The following is a 20231-nucleotide window of genomic DNA, read 5'->3' as shown; positions in this document are numbered from 1 at the left end:
GATTCTCTTCCTGAATATTTCTGAATAGACCAACTTCAATGGCTCTCTAAAATTTGTGTTTTGCTTCGATTCTTTTGCAATAACGTCATAAACCAACCACATTCAACATATTCTGGTCAGGTGTAGGTCAGACTCTGCCAGTAAAATTATATTATTCAAAAATATTCAATTTAATATCATCCATACATAAATGACTTTTTTGTAGAGCTAGGTCATTCACATATATTGCAAAAGGGGCAGGAGAGAAGATATCCAAAAGGTGTATTGTATTTATACAAGTTCTGGATTGCTTTATAAAGATCTACCGTCCACCTCAGCTTTCATAAATGTAAAAGCAAACAACTCTTAATAATCCAGTAAAAAAAGTAAAAGTAAACCTGATACTGTACATATTCTTATTTGTCAATTACAGTTTTAATAATAGATCAATGACGACGTGTTTCTTTCTAAATCCAACAAGATAATGGACCGATTCTTAAAAATTGTGTAAGCCTGTTGATCAATAAAAGAGCAAGCTATAATTTGACCCTAAAACACTGATATTAGAGCAAAGAAAAGCAAATCCTCAATTAAGAGCCTGCATGATAAAGAATATTCTGTGTTTTGGCTTCAAAAATGACTATCAATCGGTAATCAAAGTATATTTTCTGTGGCTCCAGTAATTGATTGATCGACTAATCGCTGCAGATCTAGTGAGAGATTTTCTTTTACAACAGCAATTACAGCATTACAATAGTCAAGTCTGTAGAGCACTTATCCCAGAGGTGTTTTGCTTGATGAGATAAATAACACATATTAGCAAAGCACAAATGTGAACAAAAACATGAAGAGCTGAGATAAGCAGTCGGAGCTAAATGTTTAGTGATCCACACGATGTGATGTAACAAAATCAACTGTTGGAGGTCAATCAACAGCTGTGCGAACCGGCACATAAATCATCGCAGCAAAACAGCAAAGGGGCAAGCGGGGTTAAAGCCAAGCGATTTCATCTGGAGTGGTTTTCAAGTGGCAGTGCCGCCACACTGTAATTTCAGTGATGATCACAAATTTGTACAATAAACTGACAATTTGGGACAATAATCAGAGAGAGCAGATCCTGCAAAATGTTTTGACAATAATGACGTCAAATAACACACAATATTGTGGAAATATGAAAAGTGATGGAGTTCAATGAGACAAAAGCGCTTGAATTCTCTGGTCTACGGTCTTTTTCGTTTCGTTTTTTTTTCACTCTGGCCCACTGTTTCACCCAACTGCAATATTTACCTCGTGCTCTGATTCGATTCAATGTACGCACGAGAAAGACCGTCGCTCACTGCAGTTAGAGATTCTGTAAAGGACACATCAAGCTGCGTGTGTGCGAGTGCCTTCAGTGAGTGGCTGCACGCCGGACGGAGCTGCCGATGTGGAGGATGTAATGGAATATAGACTGGACGGAGGCTGGAGAGACTCTCAAGGACGTGCAGCCACTGGGCTGGATGGGCCACTGACAGGGCGGTAATTGAATGCCAGCCTGCATGTGCTGAAGGTCACATCAGAGAATGGCCTGTGTGTGTGTGTGTGTGTGTGTGTGTGTGTGTGTGTGTGTGTGTGTGTGTGAGTGTGTGTGTGTGTGTGATGGGTGATGGTGGTGCTATAGGGATATGCCTGTTTGCAGTATTGGAAGAACTCTTCAGATCCTTTACTTTACTTGTTTTTGTTTAAGTTTAATTAACATAATCAACACCCCACAGTGAAAATACTTTGAATAATTAAAAGTTCTGCATTAAAAACAGTCAACATTGACTTAAAGCATCCAATGTATTCTTTATTTAGGGAACTAATCCTTGTCAGTGTTTACTTTGACACATTATGAGTGCTGGAGATTTGACATATTTCGTTCGGATCGCACTGGTTCCCCCTTTTTCGATTGGATTTTGGATAATTGCAGAAAATAAGTTCTGTGGCAAAACCAACGTTTATGATACTGACACATTTTGTTCAGCAAGATAATCTTCACAAATCAACACCACTTTATTAATTGTTGTATGGTAAATGCAATCGCCAGAAGTAAAAAGCTAATGGTAGGTATGCTTTAAACACCCCGCATGACTTCATGTCCCCACCACCAAGGGACGTCGGCTTGATGACGTTTCGTAGTCTCATTTAGTCTCTTGTTACCAATTGCCTTTTTTTAATTCACGATAGGGTTTTACTAACTTACAACAAAACAAAACCATAACAAATATTCAGACATCTATGTAAAAAAAAAATTAAAAAACACCATTGACTTCGAGGGAAACGGAAGCACAAAACTGATAACTCATATCAGGGTTTTAGAACAAATTCCTGCAGAACCCCATTAACTTCCAAGCAAAATTAAATGAATGATTCAACTTTTCTTTTCTTTTTGTATTTTACATTACACTCTGGAGACCATAGGGTATTTTCCAGTGCGCATGGTAGTATTCAGAAAACAACCTCAGTATCTCTACTTTTGCTTTTGTACGGGGACAATCCGAGATGGATTTGCTCTATTCATTCTTTAGCTCTCCTTCGTGGCAAAGTTCCCCCTTCAGACAAGCAATGCTCTGTCAGGGATGCAATGGATGTGCTGACACCTGCTCAAACACACAGCGAGGAGAGGCGTGTGAAATGGGCTTGACTTGCCAGACACACAAAGGGCGAACCAACATTGCTGGGCACTGCACTGCCAGAGGTGCACATAATGGAGCATCTTTGGCAGCAGCTGTAAGTCCCAGAAACTCCTCAGTCACTAAAGGAGATATAATGGTTTAGCGAGGATCTTTTAAATGAATGACACATGGAGGCTGTAAACAGCTCGTATTAGTGCTTTTTGTGTCTAAGTACAGCTGGTTATGAGATTGCGTTTATTCAGCATCAATAAATCACGTGTGAAAGTGTGAATGAAAAGATTCAAAGCAACGCAGAGCTCCTATACTCTGTGTAAGCTGCTCAGACCTCCGCAGCCCCACATATCTTCCAATCAACGTATCCACTTCCATATAATTCCCATTTCGCTCCCTCCCTCTCTCTCACGCTCACTTCCTCTTTCTGTGACTCTCATACAAACACTCGAGCTGCAGTTCACAGCCACATGAGTGCGCTCAGTGGAAATTCAACACTTATCGCTGGGAATAAGTGCTTCTTGGGCAGATGCATGTATGTGTTTCCCCAAAATAGAGGAAAGACATGACATATTCAGGAGAGAAGCATTCCTTTCAGATGCATTAAATGTGTTCTTGATTGAAGATGGGATCTGTCGAGCAAGCGTAACGGCATTTTTAAGAAAGATAAAAGTAGTATGAACATTATAAATACTGTAATATATCAGTTTATTATGATTTGGAGATTTATTTTATTTTTTTTGCAACGTGAAGCATCTCTAACTTAACACATTGGTTTAAACAAGTGTATTGTTTGGTCTATTTCATTCTTAGGACATTTTATCTTTACATTATAAGCAATGTTTTGCTACTTTTTAAGCAGTTTGTAACATTTTTGAAAGAAACCCGCTTTCTAAAAATAATGACTAAAGATAAAAATCGAAATAACACAACAACAAAAAAGCTATCCCATTCGGTAATCAATAGACGCTGCTACACAATCCTTATTTAATGAACATAATATCATATAAATCTTGGTTTCACCGTTCCTCCTAGATATAAAACGTCATGTCCTTATAACTAAATGACAACATATGTCATAATTATAACCGTATGCATATCATATTATATAAATTATGATCAGGTAGGAAACTAAAACTAGTTGTTTATGGTTTGGGAAAGATTACGTTTAAAAAATGTATGTTTAAAATAAACTAATGTTGACTGTTTTTAGAAGACTGCAGATTATATATCCAACAAAACTCCACCCTCAGACGTTTTAGACTTGCACCTTTGCAGATAACCATCATGATATCAGACAGGCCAGACTTTGCTGTACAACACCAGACAGTGGTCTACTGAGATCTTCGGGAATGTGAGATGAATCATGGTTCATCTTCCTTACTGGGCATGATTACACTCTGGTATCTGGAGAATTTCTACCAAATTTGAACAGAATTTATAATTATTTCTAAAATATGCTCGTGTATTTAATAATTTTTCTTCCAGTATACAAATGAGTTGGTAACAGCATGAAAGTGTAATTATATGAGATACGTTGCAGACTTGTACCAACCAGACGTTCCATCATTCAGTGGGGGAAATGTGAATTATTGAATTACATTATGGTAAATCATTGACTATTGTATATTTCTCTCAGTTTAAATAATTGGCATTCCCTCTTAAGACATTAAGGTAATGTATTGGTTGACTGCCTGATTAATCACAGGTCTACATATTTAGTTGTTTCAGCTGCATGATAAGACAGATATGCTTAACTGTACAGATCATATAACTGGACCTGCAGTAACATCAACACACTTATCATATTTTACTTATAGTACATGCTCTCAGAGAGATGATTATGTAGCGGCAGTCCATCCCACCAGAACCACATGATCTGAAAAAACTGGCTTTCCCAGAATGCTGCAGGCTTTGTTTGAGACTCCGCTGGGACTGGACTGGCTGAGGGAGGAGGGGAGTGGGAGGGGGCACCACCAGAAAGAGCTGGCACATGCCCAGTACCGAGAGTCTGCCATCCAGAGCTTGAGCACAGGCCCTTTCCTAAGCACATTAAGCTTTACTCTTATGATTGTGAGCGAAATAGTACAGCAGTGGAAAAATATGAAGAAGAGATTTGTTGGGAAATGGTTGGATCAAATCAGGAGGAAATCATTTCAGAAGGGGAAATATGTTAACTACATACACATACTTATGGTTAAAAAAAACAGGATGTTGTTAAAAAAAATACTCTAACCGTTATCTTGGATCTTGACTATAAACATGACAATTTTTATATATATTTCTAGCAAAAATGCTGTATTATATACATTTATATAGTTTTTATCCATTGTACACACTTAAATAATAGAGAAAAAAGCATGTTATGGATTTTGAATGCAGCCCGCGACTCTTCAGAATCAACCAGGACTGAAATCTTAACTTCAAGTAAATGAATGCTTCCTTCAATACTGGCAATGTGTACTATAGCCTTGTTACTATAGCAACACATATAGTAATGTCAGCTGCAGGGTACTCAGCAGTGTATGTCTTTTGCTTGACATAAACAACTTGACATGAATTGGGAAATGTCATTTATTGACATCTATTGTTTTAAAAAAGAAAATATGACTTTAGATGGTTCTAGTTTAGTTTTTCTATTATATTGAGGCAGTTTCAGGAGATTTGTATTAGGGTTTTTAACAAGTATATAAAAGCAGTAACAACATGAAACATCCCTTAATTGCACTGAGACTGGCCAATTAAAACACTGCTGTCAAAACATTTCCTCAACCATCTCATGGAAAGCAGCCTCACACAACGTCCCAGACTGCTCCGACATCCAGACGAAAAGTGAAGACAGCCCATTCTATCTGAACCACAATCTGAAGCTGGCCTCCAGAGGCAGGAGGAGGGCTTTCAGACAGTGCTACTGTGCTACTGGGAGGCCTCGGATATGCCAATGGCAGTTCTGACACCTTCACAAATGCTGTCTGCGTCTATATAATGCTGTCTTTGAACAAGTGCGCCTCCAGAAGAAACCCAGCGACAAGAACAAGTGTGCCAAGCCACAGCTCACGAGGGAGCTCCTGTGAAACATCAAGGAGCGGGCTCACGAGAAGGGTATTACAGATGAATACCATATGGCCAAAAGCCAGTTCAACAAATGCTTAAAACGCACCAAGTCCCAGCACAGGACCTGAGAGGAGAACCAGTCTGCCATCAGTGACTCAGGCTGAAAATAGTTCTTCAAATATACCACTCCCCGACACTTGCCAATGACATTTAATTGCCTCTGCATTGCCATCAGCATCCCTCCTGCATCACTTTGATTGGTTGCCAAGTCATCGTGGACTTTGTTGAACTAACCTCGAGTCTCCCTGTCCATATGCTGCCTCCGCAATGGGAACTTGGTACAAAAGAAAACTTCTTTGACCGTCCCTTTACAGTGACTGACTGCTCATACTGTACCTGAGCTATTCTGTGTAAGTCACTGACTGATGATGCGGTTCACTGCTTGTAAAAAGATACTACCTAATTTATTTAAGAATATTTTCTGGTTTTTATAGTTACGTTTATTTTTCTTTATGTACAAAGGAGTTTGCAAGTATCATTTCATTAAGTTGTGGAGTACATACATTTCCTATTATTCATTTTTCAAAATTTGTAATAGTCAAATGTAGTATTCCCTTTTCAATGTTGAAACTTATTTTCCATTTCTTTTCAAGTTCAATTCATATTTTCATGAAACAGCAAATCCACAGGCTAATGCAACAGCTCACTGCAAAGCCCAAAACTTCCAACACTTGCCAAGAATAAGACAAACACCAAATTCATCAGATTGTTGACACGGTGAAGCTGGAGCTGATTGGGTGCAGGGAACAGGGCTGTTTACCACACGTAAAACAGGCCTCTACTTAAAAACCCCAACACGGTAGCGGTGAAATGATGACATGCAATCAAGAAAGGCCAACTTTAGTTATAGATCCATGAATTTGAAGGCTTATGAGAAACCAAAACAATGCACTGCCATTTATATGTGAGGAAAAGTTGTTTCTACCCTAGACAATGTTTTACTTTTTTAAATAATCTCCCAGGAATTGTGTGCCTGTTGGTATTTGATAGGCCGAGGCAACAACTAGCCACTGGGACTGCCTTTTATTATGAAGGGATGTTGTCTCTCAGACCATTGCCAAACAATGTTTTGCACACGGTAGCAATCACAGCCAAATATAGCGTTTCCTTCATTTGCAAATCTGCATTTTTGCCAAGAATGCACAAGCAGCAAAACAACAGAGAGCCCCATCCGTATGTCTGAATTTCAGCCACGTTTTATTTTTTTCAGTCGTCAGCCTCCCTTACGTCTGACAGAAAAGTCACACTTCAGTGATTGTGTGCTGTGCTCTGAATGCTGCCAAAACGCAAGTGACCTACACTGAACACTGTGCCCGAACGCATCCTGCGTAGACACAGACAGAGCACCGGAGCTGCTGCTGATCACACTATACGTCTCCTTCGTAGACACAGTAGCACACTGTCATCAGCATATCTTACTTTTCATACGACGTACCCACTGCTTGACCCCTGTTTCAGTTCCCTTTATCGGGCAAATTTGTCGATGAGGGACACAGTCAAAACAGATGACACCCTGTCTCTTAAAATCTTGACACTTGCTTTTATGTCAGGATTCTGACTTCACCTTCCACTTTCAACACCATCCTGCCAGCCATGAATAATCCCAGCTAAACTTGACCCATTTACACTTTCAGTTTCCCTTAAAGATGAAAACATTTCATGCATCTGGGACTCTACTTGTCAGACAGCCTCTTTACGAGCACAACTCAGTATATAGCTGTAAGTATGCAACTATGATCTTCACTGATTAAAAGAAAAGAAGAAGACAAAATGCTTGTGAATAATTCAATAAAATGCGCATCACAGTTTACAGTACCGAGCCAAAACCAATTCTGTTTTAGCCAGATACATATCTATTTAATTTACAATGACTAACTAGCAAAAAAGAGAAAAAGTAAGTAAATCCTCACATTTGACAATAGATGTACTCTTCTGATGGATTTCAATCTATTCCAGTGTGCATTCAATTGGCCGACATATTTTCAAAATACCTATGTTTGCAGATTTATGACCACCATGCCTTTGTGGGAAGAACACGACCTGCATTTCACGAGCAGATTCATGAAGATGTCAGCTTATTCAATTACCAATAATTCAAGTAATAGTAATAGGAGTAACAAAAAAATAAGCCTATTCCCTTTCTTGAGAGTTAGATGACATCATTGATACCACACTCGTGACCGTACTGTAAGTTACAGCCAGCAGCTGGCTAGCTTAGCTTCGCAAAAAGAGTAAAAACAGGAAACACAGTTGGTTTTGCTCTGTCTTAAAGTAACATAGACAATATATTTTACCAAAAATTGTTGGTTTTACATTCCGGTTTGTCTGTGCAAACAAAGTGAATGAAAGAGGTTCTGCACAGAGAATTTCAGTCCCGGGACAGAGCTACGCTGTTTCCTGTCTTTATGCTAAGATAACCTTCTGCTTGTTGTAGCTTCCTATTGAACTGAGAGCAGTATCAATCTTCTCACAAAAGAAAACTAATAGGCCTATTTTCCCCCAGAAATATCAAACTATTCCATTAAAAAATGCTCAATGGTGCAAAGCCATTCAATAGTGTATCTCAGTGCTTTAAAACACTTCTTTTCTAGCTTTACTCATTTTCTATCTTTCTCAAACAACCGCCTGCCAAAAGATTACGCTGCAATTAATGTATATAACTTTGCATTTGTGATATTAAAGCTGCATAATTATTGTCAAGCCTTCCATTGATGACAGGTTGGTTTATTGTCTTTATTTTCAGAAAAAGGTGATGAAAAATAAGTCACGTCGATGTTGACATGCAGTTCAGTGGTTCTGTGTAGCACCAGACTGCTCAGTCACTATATATACTATATACATAATATATACACTATATTACTACTGGTGGACTGCGTTGTGAGTTGTGACTCCCTGGTGCAGCCAGCTATACGCCTGCAGTGCAGTGCCCACAGCAGACAACATCTTTGAGTTGATATTATTAAGCCACATCGATGCCTTCATAAAATGGAGAGCCTGTGAGAGGTTCCCTTTTCCTAATTCAAATGTTCTATTAGAGGAAGTGTTCACATTGTGCCAGGCTTGGACCTCGCTGTCATCACAGGAGGAGCCAGACCTGTGAGCAGACCAGTTTTGACTGGGTATGTGGGGTCATTGGGATCAGTTACCAGGCGTCAGCTTGGAACATGTCTCCCTCATCTGGACACAAGTGGAAGAGCAAGGTTAAGTAAGTACATGGGTCAATACAGAGTGCTCAGGAAAAAATATGAACAAAAGGGATATTGTGCAGTTTGTTGCTCCGGGAATGACTAGTTTACGAGCCACTTTGATCAGCACTATGGGCGAGCCTTGCAGCCTGTATGTGCTCAGTGCATTAAACACATCACTGTGACCATGTCCATGTGCAGTGTGAAATTCAGCATGTGAGTCCCATGCATGCAGCAGTGGGCTCTATCAATTCAAGAGTGCATTTTATCTGACACTAATGCATTATTTAGTTACTTTCCCGTCTTGAAGGCTGAGACGGTCACACCCCTCTCTAGAGAGCTCAAATGGGACTGCTTGCTATGATACAATGCACACATCCCCCCCCCCCCCCCCCCCCCCCTTCAGATGCGGGGACGATACTTCCGATTCGCTCGTGGTTTTATCACACAAAATGAGCCTCGTGGATATCACAATACAGACCTAACCCCTCGTAGCCATGCTAATCAACCCATCGTTGTCAATCATTCTGGAGCATATGCATCACTGGCATGTGATCCCACCTCACATATCATGCACATGGGCCAAGCCATTTCCAGACAATTGTTGTTTTTTCCTGCTACGATTTAACCAGGGCTGAACTTTCACTTGACATATGATATGAGATATGCTATGCAGCCATTTGCTGGGATGGATTACCCCCACAGATCATATGACCTCACGTACAAAAAAAAAAATGTTAAAAAAATGTCAAGCGACTGCAAAAAAAAAAGCAGCACCAAGCACACACGGAGGCAGCAGAAATCATAAGTGCGGCACAATATATATTGCACTTCAACTCACCTTGAGCGGCCGTTCCTCTGGTGCTGAATACACTTGCTATCAGAGTGGCCACATACCAAATCATAGTACTATTGCCGACCAGCTATTACCACGCAAAGTGCCCCGTTCAACCAATCTCTCATATTCGACCTTGCACCTCACGGTCTCTTAGCAAAAGCCCCTTTTCATATCCTATTTTCTTTCCTCGTGGCGCTTCCCTTCATCCCTTCCCTCCCCCGTCCTTCCATCCGCATCCTCTCCCGAAGAGACAGAGCACCTGCACCGCCGCGTTTGTAGTAGACGGAGCCGTTTTACGAGCGCATAGTGAAACCAAGTGTGAGATTGCAGCCACAGGTCCGCCTCTTCTGTCATTGGATTGGCTGCTGATTGAGGCTTTGGGGCGTGTATTGGCTCTCCGTACGCCCCGCACCCGAATGACAGGAGAGCGGCCGTGCGCCGATTCAAGGTGAGTTGGAGCGTGCCATAGTAGTGGAACCGCAGTATCATGCGCATTGACAGAGAGACGTGTCCACATCTTTAAATACCTCTCCGAAACTGGCACCACGTGCACCATCACCACCCATCATCCACGCAGCCTTTTTTCTTTTCTTTTTTAAATTGTTTTTTGTTGCACTATTCGCCACATATGTTGGCACCATCGCGTTGTTCATGGCGCAGGTTTAATGCATCTGCAATGAGAAAGAGGGGACGCTGGTGGATGTGTGTGTGTCTGTGTGTGTGTCTGTGTGTGTGTGACTCATCTGTCGCTCACCCATAGCCCTCGGCTGTTGTCATGTCGCTGTCACCGACATGAAACGCTCTGTTTTGTCCCCTCGCTACCGCGCCGTGTGTGGCTTTATGTGATGGGTGTGGCGACAGATACAATACCGTTTGGCTGTTTTTTTCCTCAATGGCCGTGAGCGCGAGGATGCAGCTCCATCACGCTGCCCACTGCGCACACATGGTTAGCACTGATAAGGCTGCCTCCATTTCACTCCCCCCTCCCGTTTTCTACATGCACAGGGAGCATAACGCATGTGCGCCTCTGGCTGCTCGACATCGGCTCAGATCGCACCAAAATAACGCGGACACCGGCTGCTGTGTGTGTTACTGGAAAATAAGCATACACGTCTCTGTCGTATGAGAGGAATTCTTGCAAATCGATGGTCTTTCAGCCAAATTTGTCACAGTTTAGTCTCGGCATCTCGGTCTGTCTGACTCCCCCCTCCCTTCTGTTTTTTTTTGGAGACTGTCATATTGCTGTCTGAAATCAAAGAACATCTAAAAAAAGGTGCCGAAATATCAAAGACATACTCCATTTTGTTTGCAGACCTTGATAGTCCTGCAGTAAAATCCTGCCGAGTAATATTTCCACAACACATTTGCACATTTGTATCACTATGTATAACCAGATTTGACTGGAATTCATCAGCAGTACTTTCCCCTCTGAGATGACAGGTATACACGTTAAATACAGGTGTAATTAAACAGATAATCAGTCTTATTGGGCACCATGAGCTGCCAGATCAGCTCCAGTGCTCCTTGCCATATTATCTCCAAGTCTCTGAACTCTAAGCAGGGCTGAACATTGCTCTTTCCAAAGATACTCTCGCTCATTGGCTGCTCTCAGGGGACATGTCAGGTTGTGATCTGGTGACTGCGAAGGCGGTATTATGTGATTCACATCATTTTTATACTCATCAAACCACTCTGTGACCCCCGTCTTGTATACACTGTGTGGAAGCATTTGCATCTGTAATGTTTCTTTACTCATTTATTCAAGTGTGTTCCCTTTGCTTTGCGTTGCTATTTCTCTTAAACAGGTCAGACTCCCCCAAGGAGGTGCCGGTTCAATCTAATTGTTTGCCAGTTGATTAACAAGCTAGAAAATAAGAAAAACAAACATCAAAAAGAAAAAGCATGACTGTTTTCTGACTTTTTGTTAAACTCTGGATAGTTTCTGCTCAAATGAATACATCTAAGGGACCATCATTACTCTTTGGTTGAACTGCTCGCTGCTCATAGACGTGTTCAACCTGTAAAAAGGGGATGCATGTGTTTCAAGCCAAAAAAGGTTGGGAAAGACGACACTAAAACAGCACAGGCTTCTGTGCACAGAAGAGATTAATGATCAGATTTAGAGATGAGTAGCATCTGAGCGATGCTCTCTGAGCTCCTCCCTCTCAGCTGGGTCCACCGTGCCACATACATACAGCACTGCACATGTTTCAGTGTGAGCAGATGTGTTGGAAGCTGAAGAAAACTAGCCTCCTCTATAGCAAATGATGCGCCTGTAAGAAAACAGCACGACTACTGCTGGAGGGGAAGCTTTACTCAATGGCATGTACAACTGAAGCTGTGAGTCATAAGTTATGGATCCTAATTATCTACAGCTGTGGCAGGGAGTCCTTGTTTAACCGAAGCTGTGTGACTAAACGGGAGAAATCGAGGGTTTCAAATGAACTCCACCGAGAGGGCTGCACGGCGGAATTGTTACCGTCAATGACCAAGCCATTTGGAAGGTGGAGCATCCGTCAGATTCTCACAATTACTGTCAGGGGACGTGTGCAAGAGTGTGCTGTGACTGCTGCATGGCTAAACAAGGTCACATCATCTGCTCAGCCCCCTCCAACCCTCACCTAAAGTTACAGAAGTGCTGACACCACACCTGGACATACTAGGCCTATACCCTGAGAAGTATAATGCCTGTTTCCACAGTGACACACACATGACATAATAGCATTTGCTTCACAAGGCCATGGGAGAGATTGTTTATTTTTTTCTTTCTCTGCATGATATAATTTGATTGCCTGCAAGGCAGAGCAGAGAAAAAATAAGAGCAGCTAAAATACTCTCTTATGCAACAGAACTAGTAGTTTCCCAGCCCTGTTTTAAGGGAGACTGGATGGCTGTGTTACCAAAGGGCAGCAAGGGAATATGAAATGTTTCTACATTTTGAATGCAGCGGAGAACAGAAGCACTGCCCAGAAAAACAACTTTAGGATTATTTTCTGCAAAAGAAAAAAGAAAATGTTCATTTGCCATGCATGATTCATCAGATTCCTCTTTTATTGGGTTTCATGCAGATGTTTATGCATGTTTGCAGCCTAGGATCTGAAACTAAAGAAATAAGAAGTTCGGTGAATTGCTTCACCTTTTATTTATTCTTTACAGTTTAGTCTTCTTTTGAGCAGCAACCAATAAAGAAAACAATATAAGGTATATTTGTTGTAGTTTTCTCACAGATGCTGCAAGATAATATCTGAGTCTCTGTATCTGTCTGTCAGGTGCCCCGGCAAAAATAATGGAATGAAAAATGAATATCTGTCTTCAAGTTGAGCATGTTCAGTTTATTTTTAGGGTCATTGTCCAGTGGGATCTTCTCAGTCTGTCGCTACTGTGAACAAGCATGGCTTTGATGTCCACATTGGTGAATGCCATATTTTACGTCCACTAAAGCAGAATAATAGTTGTTCTTTAAAGAGTACAAATATGGCATTATCCATAATGTTCAAACCAAAGCAAATTCTGCTCCTTTATTCTCATGTATCTGTAAATCCGTAGACATGGAGGTGTGACTAAGCGTAGACCCAACAGCTTCCACAGATGCTTCAGTGACAGAGACATGTGGATGTGTACACTGAGGGCCCCATGCAGCATCAGTCAGTCAGCCTGCAGCGGACTAACCTGCCCAACAGATGTTCTGCTGCATGTCTGTTTATGGTGTTTTATAAGCTCGACATGTCCTTTTACTCTTTCTCTCTCTCTCTCTCTCTCTCTCTCTCTCTCTCTCTCTCTCTCTCTCTCTCTCTCTATCTCGCTCTCTCTCACACACTCTCTCTCTCTTTCTCTCACGCTCTCACACACACTCTCTCTTTCTCTCACACACACACACACAGAATAATTCATGCTTTTGTCCAGTAGTGGTCAGCAGTGTCTTGCACAAGATAACGACCTCACTTTTCATGGGTTTATTTTTATTTATTAAAGTATGCTTACTCAATGTAATTCAGGACTGGAATAATGTAACAACATTCCTTTTCACCTTGAAAATCTTCAAACAAACAAGTCTATTAATCCTTATAAGAATAACCAAGATGTTGTCAGATGTCAGAAAAATTACCTTCAGCATGCATAAACATATCAGCAATACAGTATAATTAATGAAATGCTTCTTTAGTTGTATTCAAGAATGTTTGGACATACTAATACATACGTAATACACTTCTGGATCATATTTGCAAATTATCTGCTGTAGGTATATTTTCTCTGGGTATATTTATTTTGTATGATAATTGTCGTCGATCGTTGACAACTATTGTATAAAATCAATTTACTGTTTCATTTTCTGGTGTACGCATTGTGTCCTTTTTCAAGCAAAAATAGCAAACTTTTGCTTGTTCTAGCTTCTCAAATGAAAATATTTGCTGCTTTTCGTTGTCATTTATGATATTAAACACAAACCATTAAGTTTACCAAGTGGTAAACTGTGTTTCTGTTAATTGTGAAATGTTTTGAGAATCTTTTGACTCTGATTTCCAAAACATATATTGCCTCGATTGTCCACTACTCCAATTTATTCGTGAGCCTCTGATATGAAAAGCAAATAATAAAATAATAAAAGCTAATTTACTGTTTTAGTTTCTTTCTGGCTACATATGATCCATCTGAAATGTCCATGCACAGTGCTGACAGAGACAATGCAGTGTCATGTTAGCATGAACATGTGATTTGAATTCAAATACCAGGACTGAAACAAGTCAACTTCACTATATTCACCGTTTCTTTGTGTCTCCATTTGCCTATGAAGCCGCTGGTTTGAATGACACATACGTTGCGTTGGCAGAAGGGCTTTAGGCCTCAATGTCACTTTCATTCTCCGCAGCGCTCCTCGGATGAGAATCACTTGTCATGTTCAGTGGTCATCAGTGGAGTCTGTGAACGGCCCACCTAAATGCTGGATCTGTGGGGGAAATATGGGAGTATAGTGAAGTGCCGCGCTCTGTTTGTTTAGCGTACTGAACTGCAGCAGTACACCTGGATGCTGTTTCACCTCAGAAAGTGAAATAATCTAATGGCCATGTCACTCTCTGACTATTCACACGCAACATGTGCACTCCAAACCCTAGTGTGGTGGTCGGGTCTGTGGGACCCGTTTTCATTTTTTATCAAAAGAAAAATGATACGATTCATTATTTTTTCAAACTCAGACTCATTGGCCTTGGCTCATTTCCTGTGAAGAACATAAATCAATGACCACACACTGTACACCTGCCCTACACATTTATATTGCATACAGGATGTTCAGGTCAACTGGACCCGGGGCTAATAAGGGTGGAAATTGTAGGTCCTGTGTACCTTCACTCTGTCCTCCTGTCTGGGCCTGCTTATACGTGTGTGTGTGTGTGTGTGTGTGTGTGTGTGTGTGTGTGTGTGTGTGAGAGAGAGAGTTTTGCTTTTATGCCCCTGCCGTTCCCACACAAGGTTGCAACATTGTTGATAAATTCAAGCACCAACACCTGTCTGCTCTCACATTTTATCAATTCTTGCAATTGATTTTGGAAGAGAGAGAAGCTTTTGATGATGATGTTGAGGAAGAGGCATTTATGAAAATTCAGAGTCCGACAGTGACTTTGAAGAAGAGGATGAGATTGCCAGATCCTATGTGGATTAACCACTGTACATGTTTATGGTTATCTACACTTCACACTTAACATATCATACTACATACATTAATTGCATTTTTGCACTCTCCTGTTGTTTGTTGTTGTTGTTATTTTAATTTTATTTACACCTCACACACTTAATATGCAAATACATACTTATTATTATTATTGCATATATCTTATATATCTTTCATCTTTCATCTTAGCTTATTTTCTGTGTAAATGGCTGCTACTCGACACAAAATGTCCCCTTGGGGATTAATAAAGTATATATTCATTCATTCATTCATTCATGATCAGCTAGTTCCAAAATGAAGACCAGCACCAGGACCAACCCGTCAGCAGCCAGCAAGTGAAGATATAGAACAATTGTGAAATTGAATGGTCTTCTTCCATAAAGATCTGGGCTGCCTGTGATGCCACTTCCTCATATGCGTGGTACTTACAGGAGCTCCCAAAGAGGAAGCTGACCGTGGTGGGAACGATACGAACAAACCAGTCTGAGCTCCACCTCAACTGCTGACTCCACAGAACAGGCCTGTCAACTCTTCCATGTTTGTGTATCCGATGTGCCAAAGAAAGGCAAGAATGTGGTACTCATGACTACACTACACAGAGATGGGAGAATCTGTGGCCAGGAGCATCACTCATATCTTGATTATAATTTATTTTCTTTTTTTATTACATTTTATAAAAAATAGTAGCACATTAATTCATAAATGTGATCTAACAAAGGTAAAGGGCAAATTCTAACCATATATGCTGTTTATATTGCTTGTAATTGGGATGAAGTAAACATCGTTTGAGTATTTTAACATAAAATTGTGTGAAAAAAATGCAGCGGGTCCACCAGACCCACGAACACTGGCTGAAAAACAAAAATATGAACACCACACAAGGGTTAAAAGCACTGACACTTAGCTTTCAGTGTCATCGTTAAACATATTAAATCATGTTGTTGTCATTACTGCCAGAAATAGAGCTCCTTGGTCAGGTGCATTTCAAATATAGCTTCTATGTGCACGTCACTTTAATTTTGTCACATAAAAAAAGTGACAGTTTCGTCGCAGGGTCGCAGGGTCGTCACAGCATCTTCCCACCCCCTTTGTTTTAGTCAACTAACTAACTCAATTTACACTTGCATGGAGCCTAAAATAAAAATACATAATAATAATGCACCCAGTTAAATAACATACCAATCAGTTAGTGTTGCTTTAGTGTTGAAATGAAGCAACACATCTTAATTTATAGATGCAAGCTCACTCTTATCACACTGAAATCATTAAGTCCCTGAAAACCTTGTCTTTCCCCTCCTGTGCATCATGCCGTCTTTCAGCTCACTTGTGAAAGCTATTAATACCACGGTGCTAATTGAGCTGTAGATGCAGTGCCTGCTAATTTCTGACTCTTGTTCTGTATGGCATCACAGCGACATTTAGCATCTGAATGTGATGAAATATACTGTGGGTGAAACTCTGCCAACATCATCTCTTTTGCAAGAAAGAACAAGGAGTTTAATTTCTGTGGCTGAGATGAGAATCTGTGTGTGCGCGTGTGCGTGTGTGTGTGTGTGTGTGTGTGTGTGCATGTGCGTGTGCGCGTGTGTGTGTGTGTGTGTGTGCATGTGCGTGTGCGCGCGTGTTTGTGTGTATGTGTGTGTGTGCATGTGCGTGTGCGCGCTTGTGTGTGTGCGTGTGTGTGTGCGTGTGCGCGTGTGTGTGTTCAACAGAACGACAAAGGGAGCATATTTAGTCAGTTATTGTTTTTCGACATGTGATAACTTTCGAAGAGTTAATCTCATTGCAACCAATATCAAAACTTTCTGCAGTGCAACCCAAACTATTTCAGCCAGCCAGCTGATCTGTAAAGGCTATTTCCAAATGATTAATACTTCTGTGAGGTCACACTGTTTCTTTCCTTCTTGAATTAAAACTATCACCAATTACCTGCTAAAATGTGTGCTCACTGATTACATTTACTAACTGATGACATTTACTAATTTCAATTTAGAGACGATACTAAATGGACAGAGTTAAAACAGAGAAAATGAGAGGAGTTATAGTATATTAGTATCAGTCCTAAATGATCCACAAAAAAAAAGACAAACAAACTCACTTTACACTACCCACGGTGTGCTGAAGCCTAATATCTGTCGGGTTGGTGATTGACCAAAGGGAAGCGAAACAGCTCATTAATAATACAATGAAGGTTCAGCTTACATGGGAAACGGGTCGTGAGCAAACGTGATGGACCTCCTACATGTGACAGGTCATTTTGGCCTTCAGGGTGTATTTTAGAGTGAGTGAAGCGTATCTAACCGCACCTGATGATTGGTTGCCTATTTAAATGGTGGTAACCAAGGAGATGATTGGTAGACCGGGCTGTTTGATCACATAAGTCAGCATCAGGTCTCCTCCCCATTAACTGAAAATAGCACCACAGCACACATTGCAAAGTTATCGAAATGTTGTATACATCAGGCAGATGTAAAGTCAAGACATTTACTCAAGTACTACTGAAGTACACATTTGAGGTACTTTTATTCAACTCAAGTATTTCCATTACACTTTACTTCTATTACACTACATTTCAGACGCATATATTGTACATATTACAGCAACTTTGCTTGTTATGTTTCAGATTTTGCCTATAAAATTATGAAACAATGCATTATTTTAGGTTAGATGTTGAGCATCTCATTTTTGAGGCGGGTCCTATAGACACTAATGTAAAATTGTAAAACTAATACAGACAAAAACAGCATTACGTAAGATACACTGCTCATACACAGATACAGTCAGCTTGCTCTTCTACACCCCTAGCTGCTGCAGAAAACAATGACCCGGTTTATGAAAACATTAAATCAACAACAAGAGCAATTGAAGCAGTTTGTCTTCAGTTTGATTGATAGTATGCACGAATGAAGTACAAACAGGTTGATTTAGGATGAGCGGAAAAAAGTAATAGATCTCAGAAAAACATAATATATAAGATAACACTGACAGGTTTCATTTCGCATAATGAGTACTTCTCCTTTGACACTTGAAGTACAAGTCGTTGGTAATACTTTTACTTCAGTAATATTTGGGATGCAGGACTGGTGTGGGGGTATTATTATGTTAGAGGAATACTTCTTTCACCACTGAGTGCTGGTCATGACATGTTACATAAACCAGCTCTCCTGTTCTTTGAGATCGGCCTATTGACACCAGCACTGCTTCACACTGCGCACAAACCCATACAGAGGCAAGTTGCATGCTGGCTGCAAATTACATGTAAATATAGAGTGGAAGAGACAGTTTTAGCAGATACACATTTACTGTGCATAGGAGCCTGCAAGCTTAGCTATTGCTTAAGCTTGATCAATTGATTCAAAAAGAAACATAACAGTGTTTACATTTCAGTTTATTGCAGGGGAAGTCTTTTCTTTGCAATGGATATGCCAAACAAAAGACAATAACCTCTAGAGATAACTTAATTTAAAAATAGCAGTGGTCGAAGAAGTATTCTGATCTTAAGGAAATGCAATACATTTTCTGACTAATGATGACAGAAAGAAATATGTGTACTATAAATCAGGTGAGTAAGATTGTATTAGGTGTGACGTGTATATGAAAGCTAAAGACGAATGTGTGTCAGCTGCAATCTTCAATATTTAAAATAAGACTCTAAAGAGCAAAGAGCAAAAATAGCATGCAGAGGAATCTCCACAGTTTCAGGTTGAAATGCAGACTACAGCTTAAAAAGTCATTTTTTATTTTTTAAGTGATTACAAAGTTAGTGGGCAAAGAACAAATAACAAATACAACTTTACATGATGCACATCAATATTACATATGAGAAGAGAGTTGGTGTCAAAGGGAACCTTCAAAGAGTTCAAAGGGTTTTTGACACAACTTACTTACTTAGAGCATATCAGTTGAATAACCTGACAGTTAGCACCAATATATATAATATAACCATATATAGTACAAACACTTAAGACCTGGAGTGTCATTATCAAGCCCACCCATGTATCATTAATCGAGAATCAGAGATCATGTGTGACGATAGCTCACATCAACATGCACCAATAGGAGCCACATGTATTGCTTTTGTATAATACTTTGCCCTGGACCAAATATTATAGATAATATTTTTTCAAAATTGTTGCATTTTTGGGAATTTGTGTCGACAGTCCCTGAATGGGTTTATAATAATGTATCTACGTTCAATGTAGCACGTTATCGCACGTCTGTAATGCCAGATAGCTTTAACATCTCCCCAAATGTTTGAAATTAGACACACAATAAATAATTATTGTGGGTGCAGTGCAGAACTCTGCAATAATAAAAACAAAAGTCCCCACTGTAAACTGCTTGTTTTGTGGTCTGCCATAATTTAAGAGATGGAAAGCCGCTGGAATATACTGCATGCTGATTGGGAAAGGAGCTACAGGTGAGCAGCATGACGCGGGAGTCAGGTGACTTGGATATGGAAAAGATATCAGGTGGAGAATGGCAATAAAGCTTAATCGAGATGCAAGGGGTTTGAGGAAGTGAGAATGCGGCTGAAAGGAGGCAAAGTAAGGCAGAATGGACAAAAATAAACACAACTGAGTTGTTTCCAATTAAATATGATATAAATGACAGCCAAAGCATTGGTATGTAAAATACAATATGATATTTATTAGTGAACCTAATAATGTTGAATACAACCACAGCTGTTTGTAAAGCCTTTGTCCACATGCTGCACAAATAAAGCCAAACAACTGCTGTTTTTTTTAATACTGCAGCACACTGGCAATCTCTGCATTCTGTCTTAATTTACGGTAAACTAG

At 40.2% G+C, this 20231-nt stretch overlaps 1 protein-coding gene across 1 annotated transcript in view; it reads right to left on the bottom strand.

The window, feature by feature from the left end:
- igsf9ba (immunoglobulin superfamily, member 9Ba) overlaps positions 1 to 9831 on the bottom strand; it is a gene marked incomplete at both ends in the record, with an annotated part of 50923 nt that extends 41092 nt beyond the window's left edge. Inside the window, one exon of the mRNA XM_079225405.1 lies at positions 9768 to 9831. Coding sequence (XP_079081531.1) covers positions 9768 to 9831 — 64 coding nt within the window. The remainder of the gene's footprint in view (positions 1 to 9767) is intronic.
- Between the last annotated feature and the right edge of the window lie 10400 nt (positions 9832 to 20231).

Source organism: Taurulus bubalis, assembly GCF_910589615.1.
Source record: "Taurulus bubalis genome assembly, chromosome: 10".
Lineage (NCBI taxonomy): Eukaryota > Metazoa > Chordata > Actinopteri > Perciformes > Cottidae > Taurulus > Taurulus bubalis.
The sequence above is the reverse complement of the archived record's forward strand: the minus strand, read 5'-3'. Positions and strand labels throughout refer to the sequence as shown.